A 22742-nucleotide genomic window follows, 5' to 3' on the forward strand; every position below is an offset into this window, starting at 1 on the left:
GTAAGGAAAATGTGTATTTTATGAGAAAAGCACGTCTACAGGCATTTATTATCCAAACAACATGAAACATTATTGTATTATTTGCAGGGAAATCTTTATATTTGCTGCAGAGGAGAGTTTAAACTAATTTTACAACTTTTACACAGCCTGACTTTTATATTTTATTCTGAAATTTAAACCGGATGTTGTAATCTAATTAGCTTTTTCTACCTTGACCAATGTACTTGGGCACCTGACAGTTAGCATAGTACCAAACGGTTGCTAACTGCCAGCAACACTCTGGGTAACATGCCTTTTAAAGAGTTAGCGCAAAGTTAAAAGCACGGATAGTTTTGTGATATTAAGTTGGTGAAACCATTGCTGTCTGAAAATGTTTTCGTCTGTCTGGAATTTTATCAAACGTCACAAAAGGAAATTTATTTTTACTGGGGCTGTAGTTGGAGGTAAGTGGAGCTCCTGTTAGCAACCGTGCTAATAGCAGATGATAGCAACGCTCAAGACTCCCGCAAAATAAGCTTGAAGTTGCGTGATTTTGTGTTAATAATCGATGACGTGCATCTTAGAATATATTTAAAAAGTATTTAAGAAACGTGGCGATTGCCTGTATAATTCGGCATGTATTATTTCCACCTGCCATTAAAGTTTCTAAGTAACTTTACATGTTACAGCCGTTTATGAGATATTAGTCGAAAGTAAATTGATTAAAAAAAACAACTGTTACAATTATCTTTTTAAATCATTTGGCTGTTGGTTGTTGCACGAACTTAAGTACAGTTCATTGAAAGTATAAACGTGTATCGATGTAGTAATATGTCGCTATGAGAAAGACAGTATAGGATTGACGTTATGCGTTTACGTGCCGTGCATGTAGGAGGATTTATAGATGCTAATTGTTAGCATATCCCTATGTTAGCAGCCTTAATAATTCAGGTGTCCATGAGCCACAATGAAACTGCTGACGGGTAGATGTTGGTCATTTATGCAGCTTTACATTAGCTGCAGCTTGGACTTTATTATGTGAGATTGCTTTTTATTTCTGGTTATTAAACAATGGGATAAATACATGTATACATTTTATTTTGGGTACAACATCACATCAATCCAGCTTGGTGAATATTATGTATTGAAAAAGTCAAATTAACTTTAAGCCAAAACAGATCCCCAGCAGGCTGTGTGATTAGGGGAGTGCTGCACTGATGTTTTCTCTCTCTCTAAAGTTGTTTTACATCCAAAAAGTACCACTTAACCTCATTAAAAAAACATTCTAATGAAACACATGACCTGGAATCAAGTAAAAGAATAACTTAGTTGACCACTGACTGATAAAATTGCTGGAAATCGTGTCCTGTGTTGTGCACGAGCTCAGACTGTGTTCTGTGTGTCGATCCCTTCTCAGGAGTGTACCTCCTTGGTAAATATGCCCAGCAGAAGATTAAGGAGATCCAGGAGAAGGAGGCCACAGAGTACATCGCTCAGGCGAGGAGGCAGTTCCACTTTGAGAGCAACCAGAGGACCTGCAACATGACCGGTAATAACACAAAATCAAAATTGAGCTTTTCAGTCGGCACAAAGATGCTGAATGCAGAGTTGGTGTTGACCCTCACTGTGTTTGTGTGATACAGTGCTGTCGATGCTCCCTCCACTTAAAGAGGCCATTATCACTCAGCTCAACTCAGAGAATCTCACCGCGCTGCTGAAGACCAAGTGAGAAGAAGCTACTTTTGAACACAACACTTATTACTGTATCTGTAAGGCTAAAATTAAGCTTAGTTTTGTTTCAGTACTCATTTTTTTTAGCCCAAATATGCCACTCTTTGTCAAATAAGCATTCCGTTAGATTATGTAAGAAATGATTCAAGTGTAACATCTTTTTGTCTCCCACATTTTCTCACAGACCCGCCAATAAGCTGGAGATCTGGGAAGATTTAAAGGTCGTCAGTAAGTGTTTTGTACTTAAAGGGACAGTTTGACTCTTTTGACATGAAGCTGTATGACATCCCATATCAGCAACATCATTTATGAACATTTTCTTACCCCCTGCTGTGTCCTGTGAGCAGAGTTCCAGCCTCGTTTTGGCGTTGATGAAGGTAGTCCGGCTAGTTGGCTGGGGCTTAAAAAATAAAGCGTTTTGCTTCTCAAAACAATATGCGTTCAACAGAGTAATACAGCAGGGGGAAAGTCAAATTTAATAAATGATATTGCTAATATGGGATGTCATACAGCTTCATGTTGAAAGAGGCGAACTATCCCTTTAAAGAATCTTTCACACGGTGTAAGGTTTACATTAGGACCAGAACAAAGAAGCTGTAAACTAAACCGGGATCGTTTTTCTGTATGAAAGCAGAAGCAGAGGGAACGTTTTCCTCACAGGAGACTCAAACTATGATGTTTTGTCCAGGTTTCACCCGCACCATTGTGGCCGTGTACAGCACCTGCATGCTGGTGGTTCTCCTGAGAGTCCAGCTCAACATCATCGGGGGATACCTGTACCTGGATAACTCTGTTGGAAAGAGTGTAACGGTGAGGGGACCCCGTCACATTCAGTCTGGGATCTATTTTATCCCAGCTAAGACTGCCTATGAATGCACATGAATTAGAAATGGATCTAGATAAAAAAAAAAAATTGTGAAAATGAATTTGTTAAAGCTAGTCGGGTTCAAAAAGGGAAGTCGGACAGCTTCATGCCTCCTGCCCACAGGTTCTACACATTCACATGCAGATAAATGTTTGCACCACTGCTCTGAATGGGATAAAAGGGCAATAAAAATGGATGAATGGATATCTGTTTGTAGAAAATAGTTCGTCAGGAAAGCTGAAGGATGACAGCGGGAATAGTTGGTCCTGACTTTTCACTTTCATTGAATGACTAAAGCCCCTTTCACACTGGATTAAACCCCTCTAATTCATGTTAATATCTGTTGTTCTGAGTTTATCTGCAAGTTTATCGGCTCCAGCTCTGATCGGTGGTGATATAAACATGACGACTGGGTGGATACGCTTATTTTTGGCTGTCTGCTGCACGCAGGACTCATTAGGACACATTTATAGAGTCGTGCATCTCTCGATTAAGGGTTGAAAACTGATGCAGATCAAACAACTCACTCTCTTGATAGTTGAATTTTAGGATGAAGTAGCTCTGTGAATAGGTGGGTGGCCCTCAGCGTATTGGGGTAAACGCACTGCAACTCGCATTCAAACAAACCCGTGTACACATTTACTTTGGTGTTGTTGCAACGTTGGCAGACTGAGGTCGATAACCCACAGTAGAGAACTCTATGTTTTATTTTTATTCTAACTGACTGTTAGCATCTTCCTGTCAGATCTGACGGGACATGTTTTTACCTTTTTAAACTTTTAGACTCAGAGTAGATTTTTCTAGCTTTGAGTACAAAGTCAATAATTTACAATTAATGGAGAAAAATGAGCCTTTCAGATAGTTTGTATTTCATATATTTAGTTTCCTCAGAGACTGGGCTAAATGGACCTGGGTTAACTTGGGAAGTCTTTATAGAAACAAATGGTGCGTCTGGTGTAAATGTAAAATGTAATTTATGTATACAGCCCTTTACAGACAATCCTTATGGTGTACCAAAAGTGCTTTACAGCAGGTAATAAATAAAGAGAAGAAGAAGTAAAAACAAATAAAAACAATAAAAGAACAGTGAAAGCATTAAAATACAACAAAATGGAATAAGATAAAATAAGATAAAAGTGTTATCATACTACTGGGTATTAAAGCCATCCTAAATAAGCAGGTTTTTAGCCCAGATGTGAAGAGGCCCAGGTCAGAAATAAGAGGCAGCTGGACGGGGGGCTTATTCCAGAGCCCGGGGGCAGCAACGGGGAAAAAAAGTCCCAGTGTCCCCAAACACAATGCATTCAGTTTTGTCATCATTTAAATGAAGAAAATCTTGGGCCAACCACTGCTTAATATCAGCAATACAATTAAACAAAGAACATTGTGCACTGTTACTATTTGGCTTCAGTGGTAGATGAATGTGTAAATCGTCTGCATAACAGTGGAAAGAAAGGTTGTGCCTGGCTATAATTGACCCAAGTGGTAGCATGTACAATGAGAAAGACTCTGTGACCTGCTCACGCTGACAGAGTCAGATCTGGATCACTGTTTCAGAGACGGGGAAGATGTGTCGGTTAAAGGTGAAGTTACTTAAATTTCTGCTGATGGGATGTGTTTGCCTCCACTCAGATGCCCCTGGCTCCTCCAGATGTCCAGCAGCAGTACCTGTCCAGTATTCAACATCTGCTTGGAGATGGTAGAGAACACACACACACACACACGCACACACACACACACACACACACACACACACACACACACACACACACACACACACACACACACACACACACACACACACTCAGCAGAATCACCCGACAGTACAACACTGAACTCTCCTGACAGCAGTGTTGGGTATTCTGCACTTTTATTTGACTTACTTATACTGCAATATGTGCAATACAGTCATGCAACAACCGGATTGCACTGTAACTTTTTACTTTTTAGTTTAACTTTTACTATTTTTATTCTCTTGTATATTATTTAGATATATTTTTATATCTTTTGTGTATCCAAAGCCAAGAGCTCCTGAACTAAATTTCATTATGCCTGCATAGTGACAATAAAGATTCTTGATTCTTGAGTTACTTTTAAAGCAGTTAATTAGGTTACAACGTTACTATCAATTAAAAGTAATCGGTTACGTTACAGCGTTACCTATTAATAAAAGTAACGCAGCCAAACTGACGCAGACACACGGCCTACTTTAAATGCACCGAGACGTCCTGACAATGAATAACATCAGTCATCCAACCAAATTAACTCTGCAGGATAACAATAACAAGAAAGACAGTCAGTTATATGCCACACAGCATTTTATTATTATCTTTTTTTTTTAAATTACAGAACATGTGATCAAAATGTTGGTTCCCAGCTCAGGCAGCCGGTATGATGCAGTTATGAAAGTGCATTTAAAACAGAATCTGAGGTAAACAGGTTGCAGATTCAGATCCATGTATAAATTAACGACCAATCAACGATCTAACAAAAATGCCGAACAATAAAATCGCTCACTGGCACACAGCAGGCAAATGACAAATGTGGCCTAAAAGCTGAACTATGAAAATACTATAAAAGTATCACAGGCCTAAACTCACTTTACCTTCGTCCACTTACATTTACTCTTCAAAACACACACTCAGCAGAATCACCTGACAGTACAACACTGAAGCCTCCTGTCAGCACAGTAAGTTCTACTCAAAAACTAAGCTGCATAGAATCTATCCCACAGTCTCTCCTTTATGTGATCGTTGTGGGTCTGCTGATGGCTCCCTGGCCCGTCTTTTCTGGATGTGTCCAAAGTTGCATGATTTCTGGAGTAAAGTGTTCAAATGCTTTTCTGAAATGTATAATTGTGTGTTCAAGCCTGAGCCAGAGGTGGCGCTGTTTGGTTATTCTCAGTCTTTATCTACTCATACCCTCTTTGTCCAGAACACCATTATGTATGGAACAATAATAGCAAAGAGACTGATTTTGATGCGCTGGAAATCAGAAATCGTACCCCTGGCTGACAGACCTTACCTCTGTGTTGCACATGGAGAGAATTAGATACAGCCTGATAAACAACCCCAAGGAGGTTTACCAGACGTGGCAGCCTTTTTTAGATCACCTAGCTCAGTACGATGATCATTAATAAGACCCATAACAGGCTACTCACCTCTTCTTTGAGAATTTGTCCACGTACATAGAGTACTAGGGATGCAATACGTTTGTCATTGCTTGAAGTGTTCAGTTTGTGCTGTTGTTTTTTTTTGCTTATTTTAATTTAATTTTTTTTAAATTATTTTTCTTTAAATTTATTTCTTTATTTTTTTATATAGGCATACTTATTTTTTGTTACTATTCTTTATTTATTTTTTCTATTATCCTTATTTCTCTTGTATGTCCTACACGACTTGAAAAAGACCGAATAAAAATAGGTCTTAAAAAAAAAGTTGCCTGCTTTGTCTCGCCAGGTTTGACTGAGTTGATGATGATAGTGAAGAAGGCGGTGCAGAACTCACTTGGGAGGTGAGTGTCAGACTTAAAGGTTATTTTGACTTCAGTCTGTTAAGATGTCAGAAAATGCTCTGACAGCAGATCCCAGTAAATGTTTAAACAGAGTTTTCTGTTGGACTCTAGTGTCCCTCTGAAGCAGAGTCTGTCTCTGCTGGAGCTGGAGCAGCAGCTGAGCTGGATCAGGGCGGAGGTGGAGGCCGCCTCTGAGCGCTCGCTGTCCTGGTACCTGCTGGCCGACGACGAGAACGCTCTCGCTGACCAGGTCGCCGCACGTGGAAAACGACACGCAGCAGCATTCATTAGGGGGAGAACGGGGACGAAAAGCTTCCCAGTTGTTTTAAAACACTGTTTTTCTTCTCATCTGTGCAGGCGTGTGGATTGACAGAGAATGATGTCATGACCATCAGACTGTTGAACGAGACGAGAGACATGTTGGACAGGTAGGCGCCCGCTGTTTTTATCCGCCACGTTTGTGCAGCAGGACGGGCTGATCGCTGGTTTTGTGTGTCACTGCAGTCCAGACTTCATCACTGTTCTCAACGTCTGTCTGAACCGGGGTTTCTCTCGTCTCCTTGACAACCTGGCTGAGTTTTTCCGCCCGCCTCCTGGTGACTCTGCACCCAGCTCGGCACCTGATAGGTAAGCCCAGTTTCATCAGCTCAGATACAGCCAGCATCCTGTTTGTGAGTTTCTGCACATTGTTAGTGGAGGCATCTGTAAAAATCCCTTAAAATTCCTGCAATTTTCAGCTAAAACTCCTAAAAAGCCAAACCCCAAGTAAATCTAAAACTGTTCCTGAACCATTTGGAGTGGAGGCCAGGTCTGACGGAGACTTTTACAGCAGTGGACTGTTTATGGATGGAAGACTTGTTGTTCTGGAGAACATTAGCTGGACCCTCAGAACCAGTTTTGTCTGAGTTGCATCATTAGCAGTCGTAACATTAATGGGTTAATAGTTTTGGAGCTGGATTAGAAAACAGCTGTGATGTGGACTTTGAAGAATCAAATTAACCAGCTTGTGAAACTGTTTTTTCTTTTTTTACTACTGAGAGAAAACATTCATGTTGTCTTCACCTTCCCGGTTTCTTCTTCTCTGAACGTAACATCGGAATGCGTGCAGCCTAATTAACCCACTTGTGTTGGAACCTCACCGTGTTTTAGTTGTATCGTATCACTTTGCGTATGTTTAGAGACGGAGAGCGTCTCCGGGAGGCTCTCCGTCGACGATCATAAATCAGCCTTAATGCATAAGACATAAGAACGATGTAAAAACAATAACAGAAACAGAGCCTCTGGGTTAAAAGCCAGGGAATAAAAATGGGTTTTAAGACGAGTTTTAAAAATGGACTGTTGAACTCATCCACAATAACGAGGAGCAAGTTGAAAGAAAAATATAAGTCTGTGGAAAAGAGAACGAAGCAGCGTTCACACCGTCTCACGTTCAGGTGGGTTCATGTTGGAAAATGTCGGCAAGAAAATCAGAGCGAATGCTGCTGCTGCTCGTTTTCTTACGGGGAACGCCTGCAGGACTGCGATCACCTGTGAAGAGGGTGAGAAGCGAGTGCTCACTGTCGCTGGAATACTGTGCACGTATGTTAGGAAAGCAACGAGGGTAATTCATGTCTGAGCAAGCATTTGACACCCGCCTGTGTGTGTGTGTGTGTGTGTGTGTGTGTGTGTGTGTGTGTGTGTGTGTGTGTGTGTGTGTGTGTGTTTAGTCTGTCTGCAGTCAGTCTGCCGCTGGCGAAGATCATCCCCATCATCAACGGTCAGATCAACACCATCTGCAGTGAGACTCCCAGTCACTTTGTTCAGGTAAAGTCGAGCTTTGGGTTTCTCTTTGGGGGAACACACGAATATCACAGGAGACCTGTTGATCTTTCACAGTCACTTCTGTTGTTTCCGGCCTTCAAATTTAGGCATATAGTGGGAGTCAGCAGCAGCTAACAGGCTGGTTCAGCTGCTGGGAGCTGATCAAAGTCCACCGTGTGTTTGCTGCTTGTTTCTGATTATTTTCTGAATGCTAATCAATCAACAGAAGCAGCTCTGTTGTCCAATCCAAAGTGGCAAAACTGTGATTCTGGTGTCATTCTGGAAGCTTTTCACAACTGCAGTTGATGCAGTTCTTTTTTTCCTATAAAGCATGTGCTTTAACTTTAGTAAAACCATGTGTCCTAATTGTGTATAATTGATGTATATTTAACCCTCCAGGACTTGTTGATGAACGATCAGGTGAAGGAGTTTGCAGCCAACGTTTACGAGACCTTCAGCGCGCCGCAGGAGCTGCAGAAATAATCACCGGGAACACGAGGAGGAGGTGGACTCCAGAGAGAAAAACAAATCCCCAGTCCCAGAGCGCCGCTCCCTTCTTCCTCTCTCTGGACGTGCTGCTTCTCAGCAGCTTACAGATGTTTGGGAGGAAAACGTCCGTCTGTGGATCATCAACCTGGGGGAGGAAGAAGAAGGAAGAGGCCTGCGGTTAACCATAGAAGCATTGCATTATGGGAACTGGAGTCCGAACAATCCCGTGAGGTGGGAAATGAGACTTTCAGGCAGCGACCACCTCTGTGCACAGCTGATCTCTGACTTTTTCCAAGATGATACTGACGCATTTCTAGTTCATTTTAAATTTTTTAGATGATTCTCCGTGTTCTCGTTCACGTCTCCGTCAGCTGTTGCTGGTGAAGCAGTTAAAGATCGGAGGAGTTTTCTAACATTAAAGCAGGCAGATGGCTGTGTAACATCGGCCCGCTGTGGGTCCATCTGTGCGTTTCTGTTTTTTTACATGTTTTTAAATCCGAACGTCCGCTTCAGCTGAAGATGAAGACGATCGAAGCGGTTTAAAGGTGAAAACCGAAGACGCGGGCAGGATCTCCATGAATGAATTTATAAAGCTCTCCGTTATAAGTTCACCTTCTGCGGCGGGGAGCCAAACGGCTGAAAAAAAGTCACAAATCTGGACTTGAATGGTTGTCACTCCTGCAGTTTTTCTCCTGCCCACACGATGTCACTTTTCTTCAACTGATGCTGAAGTTCCTTTCCTTCTTCTTTAGGCTTCATTCCTAACATAGTGAGACGCATCCTGGTTTGCATGTTTCTACGTTAACGTTAACAGTTTTCATCTCTGGAGTGAGATATTTATCTGTAAACAGGTCTTTTCTCCCACTTATTTCCTTTTAACTCTGTTTTTTCCCTCCGTTTGCTTTACTTTAAAAGTCTGAAATGATTTCAGATATCTTATGTTGGGATGCTACCAAACTGTTATGCAAAGACGAGACATCTGGGACAGTCTCGATCCTCCTCTGAACCAGTTAACTGTTGCATATTTCCAGATTGCTCATCCAAGAAATGGGAGTTCTGTAAATTCTGTAAGCTCACGGCGGGTAAATACCTAAATGAAGGAACCATTTCTGGTAAGAGCGGAGAGAAACGCTCGCTGATTTAAGGCGGCCGAGTCGGCTGAAGGTGTTTTCTTTGAAGTTTCCTGGTTTAAACTCGCGTTTTGTCCTGTGTTGGTACTACAGAAAGCTCGTCCACAGGCCTGTGATCGCTGTAAAATGGCTCATCACTGCAGCAGCTCTGCTTCCTAAGAAGCTCGTTGTGGAATTTAAAAGATTAAAGCAGAGTTGTGGATCATTGCTGATCTCCTGAGGGGGTTTCTGCAGCTGTGACAGTGAGTGTGCACATTAAGTTGACAGATTTGTGTTCATTTCCCTCTCAGAAACGAGGAAACAGCAGGTAACTGTTCAGCTTGGTTCCTGGTTCCCGGGTTATGTCGTTAGCAGAATGTAAACTACACTCGGACACGATGCCTTATGCAACCAAGTGTCTGGAATGACGGATGAAATGTTTGTTTGTGAATCGCTGAGGAGATAATAAATGGAAAATGTGATTTCATATGCTGACTTTATCTTGTTTTTAGAGTCAAAGATTTTTTAGATATTCTGCTGTATGAAAGACTTTTTTGTTCTCCATCATTTCTGAAGGTCTTTCAAAGTTTTTCTTTGGATATTTGCTGCTTTTTCACTCATATTCAGTCCTTCTACCTGAACATTTTCAGAGGAATGTGCTTTAACTCTGACCTAGGGATCATTCAAGCTGATATTCACCTCCAGTGAATGTGAAAAACAGGACTTTATATCACCAAACAGGAATAAAATTCCCTCAGATTTGGAGTCAGACGAGCAACAAAAAATTATTGTATTTTTTTACATTAATTTATTCAAATAGTGGCCTAAAATGAACAGAAACAGACATTTAATTATAATTACTTGTCTAACAATTCATTTCCAACTACATCTGTATGATTTTGACATCCATATTAAGTATTTTATGTGGTTTTTGAAGTATTTTGGTCATGAGACACCTCTTATTTCTTTATATTTTGCATCCAAGCAGCTTAAGTGATCTTCAGCAATAGTTTCAACACTTTCTGAAGGTCTTTCAACGTTTTTCTTTGGACATTTTCTGCCTTTTCACTCATCTTCACTTAACTCTGACCTATGAGTCATTCAGGCAGGAAAAAGGCTCCTAACTCAAGGATTGAACCAGTGTTGTGTCCACACAGAACAGACAACTGAGCAAAGAAGCCGTTTTAAACTGGATCTTTAGGCACTTTGTTCCCAGCAGCCTGTCACAGAGACACATCATTTGTTCCCATTTCTTTAGCTGCATCTGTGAAAAACAGCTTCATAGTTTCAACTTTTTTGTACATTTACATTAAAACTGCTTTCAGTTACCAAAAGAGTCAAATTAATATAAGAAATTCAGTTTAAAAATAATCCTAATCCCAAAATAATTAATGTTGTCACGTCTAAAAGTAGGAAAAAAAGATAATAATAAGAATTATATGTTATTCAACATCAGGAAAAAGTAAATAAGATTCAATTTAAAGCTTAAAAAGGAATATAAGATATAATCTAATGACTAATTATGGAACAATTCATATAAATGAAATGATTAAACTGTTTTATGCCACCAGAAATGAATAATCTAGAAGCTCTTTGTGGGTTTTAGACTGGAATTAAGATTAGTTCCCATTTCTTTAGCTGCATGTGTGAAAAACAGCAAAGATAACACAGTGTGACAGACAGAAAACAGGATTTCTGCAGCAACAAGGTGATTCCCAAAGAGCTGTTAGCTGAAAACTTGGCATATATATTGAGAAAATCAGTGGCAGCAGGTCTGATGGAGGGATGAATCCTCCCCAGAGCCCGGAGCTCAACATTACTGAGGCAGTGTGGGATCATGTTGGCAGAGAACGCAACAAAAGGCAGCCCACATCCAAAGAAGAGCTTTGGGATGTCCTTCAAGAAGCCTGGAGAACTATTCCTGAAGACTCCTTAAAGAAAGGACAGAAAGCTCGTCTCAGAGGGTTCAGGCTGGAACGAATGTTCAGAACAAATCTGTTAAACTGTGTTTACATTTATGTTTGAGCAGGTTTGAAAGGTTCGGCCAGTTTCCTGATTTTTCTGGTGATGTATAAAGATATTAGTGGCGTCTCAAACTGTCCCAGCTGTGCATGAATGTGGGAAAAAACCAGTGAAATGATTGTGTCAACAGGAGGCGATATCCTGCAGTTCCGCACAGTTTCATCCCACGATCAGACAAACTGGAAAAAAGATAAGATAAGATAACGTGCTGCTGAAGCTCTGATGGTGCAACAGAACATTTTCCGAGTCTTACAACAGAGCAAATCCCCACTTTTTGTTCCACTGCGTTAGAGATTAGGCAACAGTGGCTGCTCCGTGGGGACGGCGTGTTTGGTGAGACTTACACAAGGATGGTTGGAAATCTGAATTCAGCGTTCTTCAAATCCTTGGGGGAAAAAATCTAATTATTTTTGCTTATTACGTCACAAATCAATTTCCACAAACATGGAGTGAGTTTAAACTGTCAAAGAGACATCTGTAAAACAGTTAATCATCATCATCAGGTATGATGCTGCATCCAGAAGATCGGAGAATCTGGTTTGGGAACACAAACTAAACCAAGGTGGAAACGCAGCGAAGTGACCAAACAAAACACAAGCTTAGAAAAAGGTTGAGGAGTTTAGGGTTATTGCACATCAGCAGCCATGTTGCATGTGAGCTCAGCTGAGCAGCTGAGAGGAAGGAGAAGCATCCAAACACCAGTAACCATGTTCACTGTGACTGTGAGGTTCAGTTAAAAGTCTGTTTAAAGCTGTGTTTGTGTCCTCGTGCAGCTTTTCACATCGATTTTCTTCCTGGTTGAGGGTGACTCAACATGACTTCATCTCATCCATCTGAGTTTTTACCTTATATGGAGGAAGGAGGGAGATTTTCTTTTGTTAGAGGAGGATTACATGGTTCTGCTTTTGTACTTTTCAAAGGTGTGATACTTTCGTTTGTCAGGAGATTTACTCCGTCGGAACGTGTAAATATTCAAATTAAGTTAGGGAGTGTAAAGCATTCAGAGGTTGATTTTTATTGAGATTTATTATGGCAGCTAAGAGTTGCAGAATTAAGGAGATTGTCTTAATTCATCTTTTTAGAATAGAAAAATACTTTTTTCATCCTCCAATGGGGGAAATTCAAATTAGTCAAGGAGCTCAAAAAGTTATTAATATTTACAATGATTGTATATTTAAAAAAAACAATAATACCAATTCACATAAAAATACTACTACTAACTAATAATAATAAATGACTAAATAAAAAAATAAATAAAAAAACACAACATTATTAATATTTACAATGATTGTATATTAACAAGAACAATAATACTAATTCTACTGAAAATACTACTAACTAATAATAATAATAATTATAAATGAATAAAAATTTAAAAAAAAAATGGAAAAAAAAACCTCTGCTAGAAAGATCTCTTTAGTCCCCAAACTGACGGTAAATCCCAGCAGCGTGGCATTAGTTTGGTTTCATCAGCGCTTTTGGAAAACAGAGCTTTAGAAGATGAAAATACAAAGAAAAAAAGCAGCTGTTATGTTACTCACACGTCTGATCACAATCAGCTGTTTCAGCCTGCAGATTTCATCTCATGAAAGAATGATAAACATTGATTTTCGGCAGGTTTCGTCCTGTTCAGGGTGCTGGAGTACAGCCCTAGCGGCGACTTCAAAGCGTGTCGCAACTCTGTATTACTCTATAGCTCTCCTTTTTCATAGTGAAGTCAAGTCCTTTTTCATAGTGAAGTCAAGTCCTTTTTCATAGTCATAGTCAAGTCACGTCCCTTTTCATAGTCATAATCAAGTCAAGTCCTTTTTCATAGTCAAGTCAAGTCCTTTTTCATAGTCATAGTCAAGTCACGTCCCTTTTCATAGTCATAATCAAGTCAAGTCCTTTTTCATAGTCATAGTCAAGTACTTTTTCATAGTCATAGTCAAGTCAAGTCCTTTTCCATAGTCAAGTCCTTTTTCATAGTCATAGTCAAGTCCTTTTTCATAGTCAAGTCAAGTCCTTTTTCATAGTCAAGTCAAGTCCTTTTTCATAGTCATAGTCAAGTCCTTTTTCATAGTCAAGTCAAGTCCTTTTTCATAGTCATAGTCAAGTCCTTTTTCATAGTCAAGTCAAGTCCTTTTTCATAGTCAAGTCAAGTCCTTTTTCATAGTCATAGTCAAGTCCTTTTTCATAGTCAAGTCAAGTCCTTTTTCATAGTCATAGTCAAGTCCTTTTTCATAGTCATAGTCAAGTCCTTTTTCATAGTCAAGTTAAGTCCTTTTTCATAGTCATAGTCATAGTCAAGTCAAGTCCTTTTTCATAGTCATAGTCAAGTCCTTTTTCATAGTCAAGTCAAGTCCTTTTTCATAGTCAAGTTAAGTCCTTTTTCATAGTCAAGTCAAGTCCTTTTTCATAGTCAAGTTAAGTCCTTTTTCATAGTCATAGTCATAGTCAAGTCAAGTCCTTTTTCATAGTCATAGTCAAGTCCTTTTTCATAGTCAAGTCAAGTCCTTTTTCATAGTCAAGTCAAGTCCTTTTTCATAGTCAAGTCAAGTCCTTTTTCATAGTCATAGTCAAGTCCTTTTTCATAGTCAAGTCAAGTCCTTTTTCATAGTCATAGTCATAGTCATAGTCAAGTCCTTTTTCATAGTCAAGTCAAGTCCTTTTTCATAGTCATAGTCAAGTCCTTTTTCATAGTCAAGTCAAGTCAAGTCCTTTTTCATAGTCATAGTCATAGTCAAGTCCTTTTTCATAGTCAAGTCAAGTCCTTTTTCATAGTCAAGTCAAGTCCTTTTTCATAGTCAAGTTAAGTCCTTTTTCATAGTCAAGTCAAGTCCTTTTTCATAGTCAAGTCAAGTCCTTTTTCATAGTCAAGTTAAGTCCTTTTTCATAGTCATAGTCATAGTCAAGTCAAGTCCTTTTTCATAGTCATAGTCAAGTCAAGTCCTTTTTCATAGTCAAGTCAAGTCAAGTCCTTTTTCATAGTCAAGTTAAGTCCTTTTTCATAGTCATAGTCATAGTCAAGTCAAGTCCTTTTTCATAGTCATAGTCAAGTCTTTTTTCATTGTCAAGTCAAGTCCTTTTTCATAGTCATAGTCAAGTCCTTTTTCATAGTCAAGTCAAGTCCTTTTTCATAGTCAAGTCAAGTCCTTTTTCATAGTCAAGTCAAGTCCTTTTTCATAGTCATAGTCAAGTCCTTTTTCATAGTCAAGTCCTTTTTCATAGTCAAGTCAAGTCCTTTTTCATAGTCATAGTCAAGTCACGTCCTTTTTCATAGTCATAGTCAAGTCCTTTTTCAGTCATAGTCAAGTCCTTTTTCATAGTCAAGTTAAGTCCTTTTTCATAGTCATAGTCATAGTCAAGTCAAGTCCTTTTTCATAGTCAAGTCAAGTCCTTTTTCATAGTCATAGTCAAGTCCTTTTTCATAGTCAAGTCAAGTCCTTTTTCATAGTCATAGTTATAGTCAAGTCCTTTTTCATAGTCATAGTCATAGTCATAGTCAAGTCCTTTTTCATAGTCAAGTCAAGTCCTTTTTCATAGTCATAGTTATAGTCAAGTCCTTTTTCATAGTCATAGTCATAGTCAAGTCCTTTTTCATAGTCATAGTTATAGTCAAGTCCTTTTTCATAGTCATAGTCATAGTCAAGTCAAGTCCTTTTTCATAGTCATAGTCATAGTCAAGTCAAGTCCTTTTTCATAGTCATAGTCATAGTCAAGTCCTTTTTCATAGTCAAGTCAAGTCCTTTTTCATAGTCATAGTCATAGTCAAGTCCTTTTTCATAGTCAAGTCAAGTCAAGTCCTTTTTCATAGTCAAGTCAAGTCCTTTTTCATAGTCATAGTCAAGTCAAGTCCTTTTTCATAGTCAAGTCAAGTCCTTTTTCATAGTCATAGTCATAGTCAAGTCCTTTTTCATAGTCAAGTTAAGTCCTTTTTCATAGTCATAGTCAAGTCCTTTTTCATAGTCAAGTCAAGTCCTTTTTCATAGTCATAGTCAAGTCAAGTCCTTTTTCATAGTCAAGTCAAGTCCTTTTTCATAGTCAAGTCTAGTCGACACGTAGCACAGGGCCGTCTGATGCAGGACTCGAACCGGGGCCAGCTGCAGGGAGGACTATAGCCTCTGTACATGAGGCGCCTGCTCAACCCACTACGCCACAAACCACCCCTGTTTTATTTTGTAAAAGTCTGTCGCTCACAGGCTTTTATTTTGTAAAAGTCTGCTGCTGTCTGCTGTGGAACAGGAAAAGAAAGTAATCGGCGGATCCACTAAACATGGAGAAGGGTACGGAACTTTTACTCGGCCATTTTCATTTTAAAGTTCTTCCAGACGGCGGAGTCGACAGAACCAAAGTCATCTGTAAACACTGCCAAGTTGAATTGTCTTCTCAGCGTAGTAGTTCCAGTCTAAAATATCACTTAAAGGCAAAACACACAACTGATAGCAGCAAGTCATTCAAGGAAACAAACAGTGGAGCGAGGCTTCTACATAAAAACTACAGAAAGATGCTGATGTTAAAAGTGTGTTTGCACAACAAATGTTATGGCACTTTCATTCATATGGCAGCACATTTAAAATAAAGCTAAATGCTAAAAGCTATACACTACTTTTGGATTCATTTTTGGATTTTGCGTACAAATGCGATTAATCGTGATTAATCAGGGAAATCATGTGATTAATTAGATTAAACATTTTAATCGTTGCCCAGCCCTAGTTTTAAATCATTAAAATTGTCAGTTTCCAAATCAATCTATGTAGAATATGTCTGGAAAGTGGTATGAAGGTCTGGAATCTCTCATTTAGGAGATGTTGCGCTCAAAACGATCTGATTAGATCGGACATAGTTTGAAAGGACACACGCTCATCAATATGAAAGTCCCCCCCCCCCCTGTTCACAGTGCACGGAAGGACAAATGCTAAGTTACAGATACTCTTGTTTGGCCTAGAGCACACCGACGCACAGGGAGGGCTGGTTCTAAATTTATACCTCTAAAGAACCTGATATAGTGACAAAAAGTTGAGAAAGTCCAAAGAAGTCAGGGCACAAACACAAATTGTTGGCACAATAACCACACAAGATTTTAAATGTGATTTTAAAGATTTAAAGTGACTTAAAGTGATTTTTAAAGATTTTAAATGTGATTTTAAAGATTTAAAGTGACTTAAAGTGATTTTTAAAGATTTTAAATGTGATTTTAAAGATTTAAAGTGATTTTTAAAGATTTTAAATGTGATTTTAAAGACTGTGACAGTGAGTTCTTTAAATTTCAGAGTTTCAACAGCTCTGCGAGGAGTCAGCTGCAGCCTCATGACCTTGTGATCCAGACAACAGATGCTGAAACTCTTGTTTTGAGCGGAGGTATGAAACGTGTCACCACGCCAGTCGTGCTGATGTAATAATTTCTGGTTTCCCAAAATAGAGCCAGAGTCCGCATGACACGCTGATTTATACTGTGTGGCAGAATGAGGGCTTTGTTCCCTTGAAAAAGGCCTTTATTTGCTGAGTAACTGCGCCATGATGCTGTTTTCCACAAAAGAGTCACATTCAGAGCTGCAAAACAGGTTCAGCTTAAATCGGCCTGAACCACATGACTGCGTGTCACAGTTTGAACTTTGTTGTGGTGTCTTTTGTTCTTCCGCCACACGGATCTGTCGTCTTTGCCCAGTTTGTGGTGTGAAGCTGGAAATCCCCCCCCTGTTGTTGAGCTGTATGAGCTGCCTGTGTTGGCTGAACGATGCCCCTCGTTCCAGAGGTGGAGCAGGTAGTTTTTATCTGTCGGAAACTGTAAAAACAAAAAAAAAAAGTCCCGCAGGGTTGTGTTGAAACTCTGAAACAGAAAACAAAAACTGTGGATTTGTCAGAATTTGAACTTTGACTCTGCTTTTAATGGTTAAGAACTCATTTACTACTGCCAAAGCAAACACAATCACCCCGTGTCGCTGCCTGAATATGCTTTTGTTCCTTTTATTTTTCAGCTGAGAACAAATAAAAGGACTAGGGCTGGGCGAGTGAACTCGTTATTATCGTGTTAACGCATTAATTATTTAATGGCGTTAAATATTTTATTGCGCAATAAACGCATGTTTTTGTTTTTTTGCAATTTTTTTTTTTATTAAAAAAAAAAAAAAACATTTGAGGGCTTTTGTGCCTTTAATGGATAGGAAAGTTCAGAGAGACAGGAAGCAGAGAGAGGGGGAACGACACGCAGCACAGGGCCGCTCGGTGCGGGACTCGAACCGGGGCCAGCTGCAGCGAGGACTATAGCCTCTGTACATGAGGCGCCTGCTCAACCCACTACGCCACAAACCACCCCTGTTTTATTATATATTTTATTATTGTAAAAGTCTGTTGCTCACAGGCTTTTATTTTGTAAAAGTCTGTTGCTTACAGCTGGTGTTCTTGCCCATCTCCACATCCTCCTGATTCCTGACTCAGCTCACCAACCACGAGCATCTAGACTCCAGAGGAGTTCCTATCCCATCCCTTTCTTTAGTTCATGTCACCGACATCTGTTGCACATTATTGATTATTGTTTGCCTAAATCATGGCTGATTATTTATCTGATGTGAAGCATTGACCTGTTTACCATTTTCTCATTTTATTCCTCAGAATTCAGATATTCTTTTAAAATGTGCCTTCAAAAGAACCTCCAAATTTATTCCGTGTGCTTCTAGAAATTCTCAGAAGATTCTCATGAACAATCCTGAACAACTCTATAATGAGCAGTTTGTTTTGTTGTGTCTCAGAAGTTAAATATGTTTTTTCTCTTGATTTACTCACTTTGCAGCTCTGAAATTTAGCAAGTTGCAGGAAAATATCTAAATTTATAAAAACATCTTGTTATTTAGTTAATAATGGACACTATGACTGATCCATCCATCTATAAGTCTGTAAACATTCCCTATAACAGCTGCTTTATCTACAGTACTTCATCTAGTTAATTATATCTTTATCAGTGTATCACCATCTAAAAATGATCAGCAGCTTAGTCATGACGGAAGCAACAAAAACAACAAAGGCTCATTATTGACTCCAAATTGGGAAGAGCAATCTCATCTGAATCTGGTTTAAATATCATATGATCACATGTTCTCGGTGTAAAGCTGTGAGTCACAGAGTTACAGCACACGGATTTCAGAACCGGTTAAATAACGGGCTTTTGCGTGACACATAGTGTGTATTTCATGTAGAAACACAAGCAGCATTGATGTCTGTTCAGGTCGGTGAGAGGGACGTTCATGCTGCATTATGTCAAAACAAAACTTTAGGGGGAAAAAAATGAAAAATAATCTGAAACCCGGCTGATGAGTCATCTGCCGACTCAATGTTTGTCAAACCAACAGGCACGACGGTGCGTCTTTAGCCTCAAAAAACATGCCGAGGAGGAAAATGGTGCTTACTCCTTCCTCAGTTTTTGGATATTTAAGTGCAACTTTAATCAATCAAGTAGTTCTGAACATCACCTGTACACTGGAAAAAATGCCCCTCCAAAAATAAGTAAAAAAAAACAACAAATAAAAGACGTTTTTGCTTGAAATAAGCAAAAAAATCTGCCAATGGAACTAGTGAAAATCAGCTTGTCAAGATTTCTTGAAATAAGATGTGATATTTGGGACTTTTGAGATAAAAATGATCTTGAAATTAGCTTAAAAACCTCTTCAAATGTAAAAAAAAAAGCTTGTTTCATATGAAATATGACTCAAAACAATTTGTTTTCAAGACTTTTTCATTTAACAAGATATTCCAGATGTATTGTATTAAAACAAGTCCCTATATCTGGCTGAAATGGTGCTTGTAAGGCAGTTGTGTCTTATATTAAGTGTAATGAGATATTTTGACTAGAAATGAGACAAATATACTTGGTAAGACTTTGATTTTTTCCAGTGTATCACACAAAGCTTTGTTTGCTCTCTGTGAAACTTGCCAGGTAACACCATGACTCGGGTCATGTGATCTCTGAGCTGGCATGGTGTTTTTGTCTCCTGAAGCACGAGTCAGCGGCTGAAATTCCCCCTCGATGGAACCTTTCTGATAGAGTTGTTGATCTGTGGTGATCGTATCAGGTGCGTGTGGGTTGTCTCAAAAGAATTCCCTTTCAAACTGACTAAGCAGTTTTTATTTGCTCAGGTTCAACCTTAAAGTTAAAGTACTGACAGTTCCTGCTCATTGAAGAGGAGTTACAGAACAAACAGTTTCAGTTTGAGGAAGCGGCAGATTAGATCAGGTCTGCAAAGCAAAAGCACCAAATGCCGGCCCATATGCTGCCGCTACCTTTGACCCTAATCTGTATTCCCACTAATGCTCTTTTCAGCAAACAAGAGTTAGCTCTCTGGTGTCGAGCTAAATCCACAGAGGGAATGTTGACCGAGCCGCAGACCTGAGCAGGAGACAAACAGCCGGCTGAAACTGAAATAATCAGCGTGAGAACTGCTGCACTTTGCAGTATCGATAAAGCTTGGTGATAGGTGATGTGACTTTGAGTGGCACGTGAGAGTAAGCTGGCTATAAATCTGATTCAATATGGTTTTAAATTGCTGCTACAGCAGTGACTCACAGCTACTGGCAGTGAATCACACACAACACTGAGATCATCGTGTCCTCTCTGATTTCTCACTTGGTATCTGCGGCACGTGGGATTTCTCTGCTTTCTCACTTCTGTGCAAACCTTTCTCGGGCAGGCTCAGGGCAACTGTGTGTAAGTGTGTCTGCATTATTGATTTTCTCTGAACAGCAGGCAGTAATCTGTGAGCTGCAATCTGATTGGCTGGGTGCAGTCAGGCCTCATTACCTGATGTGCAGACCTCTGCTGGTTGGATGCTGGGAGAGTAGACTTATTAGAAATTCATGATGATGCAAGCTGAGGTCACACCGCTGATCGGAGGGGTGATGTCATCTCACCTGAGCCCTCCAACTGGCCCAAAGTGACCCAGATACATAGAACAGAATAAGATATTAGATAGATAGATAGATAGATAGATAGATAGATAGATAGATAGATCAAACTGTCAGGCCTTTCCAAATATGACTTTTATGCCGGGACATTGCACATCGGTGTCATGTGTAAATGTAATCACAATCTGGGTCAAGGTTAATCTGCTGCTTATATGCCTCTAAGCTGCCAAAGGAGGTAGTAACAGAGGTGAAACAGTCTGTGTGAGCATGCAGCGTGGAACATGCAACCCCAACAAACCATGCTGTCATCACTTAACCTGTCTGCCCATCTGATTCAGTGCTGATCTTTATTTGGCGTGTGCGAAATGACCAGAAGAAGATAAGGCCCTATGATGTGTTAAAAGGTCTGAAGTCTTCAAAAGATAAAAGTTTTTCCACATGCTAGAAGCAGCCCCAGAAAGGCTTTTTTACTCACTGTTGTTAGGTATAAGGAAGCGTTCAGCCAATGTGACGCAAACCTGTGATCATTTATTCATATCAAACCCATCTTTATATGTGTAACCCTAATCAGCCATGACTGGCAGCACGGATGACAGTTATTAAACACAGAGACTTGTTAAAAGAGGAGGGGATGCTGCTCTTGCGGTAAACATATTTCACTTTTAGCACACAAGCTGAGCTCATGTGAGCAGATGCTGCCGGCTACAGATTAAAGCGCAGAGGGGATCAGGCTTTTGTTTCAGCTGTGCCCACACTTTGGAACAGCATCAGGACCCCACCGACTCTTGACTCGTCCGACACTCATTTGGATCCTTTGGCATTGAAAATAGACTGAGATGCCTTTTTGTTGCTGCTGTTCTTTCCGTTTGTATAGATTTTACTGTCTTGCTTTCAACATTTTAACTTTATTCTTTTGAGAATAAAGAATAAGGGTTTTGCATTTTACTATAATCTGGCCCTCGGATTGCATAACATTTACTCACAGCAGGATTTGTCTACACTGGAAAAAATGCCCCTCCAAAAATAAGTAAGAAAAACAACAAATACAAGACGTTTTTGCTTGAAATAAGCAAAAGAATCTGCCAATGGAACTAGTGAAAATCGGCTTGTCAAGATTTCTTGAAATAAGATGTGATATTTAGGACTTTTGAGATAAAAGTGATCTTGAAATTAGCTTTAAAACCTCTTCAAATGAAAAAAAAAAGCTTGTTTTATATGATATGTGACTCAAAACAATTTGTTTTCAAGACTTTTTCACTTAACAAGATATTCATGATGTATTGTAAATCTAAGTCTTACCAAGTATATTTGTCTCATTTCTAGTCAAAATATCTCATTACACTTAATATAAGACACAACTGCCTGACAAGTTCTATTTCAGCCAGATATAGGGACTTGTTTGAAGACAATACATCTGGAATATCTTGTTAAATGAAAAAGTCTTGAAAACAAATTGTTTTAAATCACATATCATATAAAACAAGCTTTTTTTGACATTTGAAGCGGTTTTTAAGCTAATTTCAAGATCACTTTTATCTCAAAAGTCCTAAATATCACATTTTATTTCAAGATATCTTGACAAGCTGATTTTCACTAGTTCCATTGGCAGATTTTTTTGCTCATTTCAAGCAAAAACTTCTCGTATTTGTTGTTTTTTTACTTATTTTTGGAGGGGCATTTTTTCCAGTGTAAGTACTGAAAACTCCTGCAAGAAGAAGAAGAAAAAACTGTGAAACCCACTGACTGACTCTCAGATATCAGACTGAATCAGTCTGAACTTAGAGCTGAGATGAGATAAGGCATGACAAGAAAACATGTGATGGGACGAAATATCATGACAATGCAAAATGCTGCGCTGTGTCGTGATGAAACGGCTCACAGTTGGATGACACCAGATTGAATTACATGATGAAACAAGTTGTCAGACTGCGCAAACCGGGTCACGCGTTATCTCTCTCAGGCAAGAAGAAAAAGCGGGAAATGACAGAAACATGCTGCTGGTAACAAAAAAAAAAAAAAAAAAGCATGGATAGATCTGCTGAGTCACAGTGCAGAGTTTCACCGGAGCTGCCACTTGTGTGTTGGAGGTGTAAGCAGATATCAAAACAAGAATCAGGAAGCAGTTACACTTCAACAAGAATCAGTGTGAGCCTGAAGTTAAACTTTAACCCGAATCAGAGATGGGACCAAGTCACACATGTGCAAGTCTCATGTAATTTTTTCTTAGGCAAGTCAAGTCCTGTAATAGGTCAAGTCAAGTCAAAGTCAGGTCACCTTATTATTGCAGTTTTACCTGCAGAATCTGATCTAAATAAAGTGAAAACACAAAGATATAAGTAACTGTCGGTAAACATCATTGG

The 22742-nt window shown here is 39.4% G+C and overlaps 1 protein-coding gene and 1 long non-coding RNA gene across 2 annotated transcripts in view; one reads left to right on the forward strand and one right to left on the reverse strand.

Moving 5' to 3' along the window:
* The first annotated feature begins 226 nt into the window (after positions 1 to 226).
* On the forward strand, positions 227 to 9973 carry pex3 (peroxisomal biogenesis factor 3). Its single transcript, XM_075459275.1, has 12 exons — positions 227 to 443; positions 1397 to 1528; positions 1623 to 1704; positions 1895 to 1938; positions 2399 to 2520; positions 4208 to 4274; positions 6034 to 6088; positions 6200 to 6338; positions 6446 to 6516; positions 6593 to 6715; positions 7795 to 7891; positions 8288 to 9973. Exons 1-12 carry the CDS (start codon positions 371 to 373, stop codon positions 8369 to 8371), a joined length of 1089 nt encoding a protein of 362 aa, XP_075315390.1. The 5' UTR covers positions 227 to 370; the 3' UTR covers positions 8372 to 9973.
* The window catches only part of LOC142375299 (uncharacterized), a 47862-nt gene continuing 33404 nt past the window's right edge, over positions 8285 to 22742 (reverse strand). The window contains exon 2 of the long non-coding RNA XR_012768918.1: positions 8285 to 8522. This is a non-coding gene — a long non-coding RNA (uncharacterized LOC142375299). The remainder of the gene's footprint in view (positions 8523 to 22742) is intronic.

This window comes from Odontesthes bonariensis, chromosome 24 (assembly GCF_027942865.1).
Source record: "Odontesthes bonariensis isolate fOdoBon6 chromosome 24, fOdoBon6.hap1, whole genome shotgun sequence".
NCBI classification, from domain to species: domain Eukaryota; kingdom Metazoa; phylum Chordata; class Actinopteri; order Atheriniformes; family Atherinopsidae; genus Odontesthes; species Odontesthes bonariensis.

Coding starts and splice junctions, on each gene's coding strand:
- pex3 (XM_075459275.1), top strand. CDS start 371: ATGTTTTCGTCTGTCTGGAATTTTATCAAACGTCACAAAAGGAAATTT. Junction 444..1,396: donor TACTGGGGCTGTAGTTGGAG/GTAAGTGGAGCT, acceptor ATCCCTTCTCAG/GAGTGTACCTCCTTGGTAAA. Junction 1,939..2,398: donor GGAAGATTTAAAGGTCGTCA/GTAAGTGTTTTG, acceptor TGTTTTGTCCAG/GTTTCACCCGCACCATTGTG.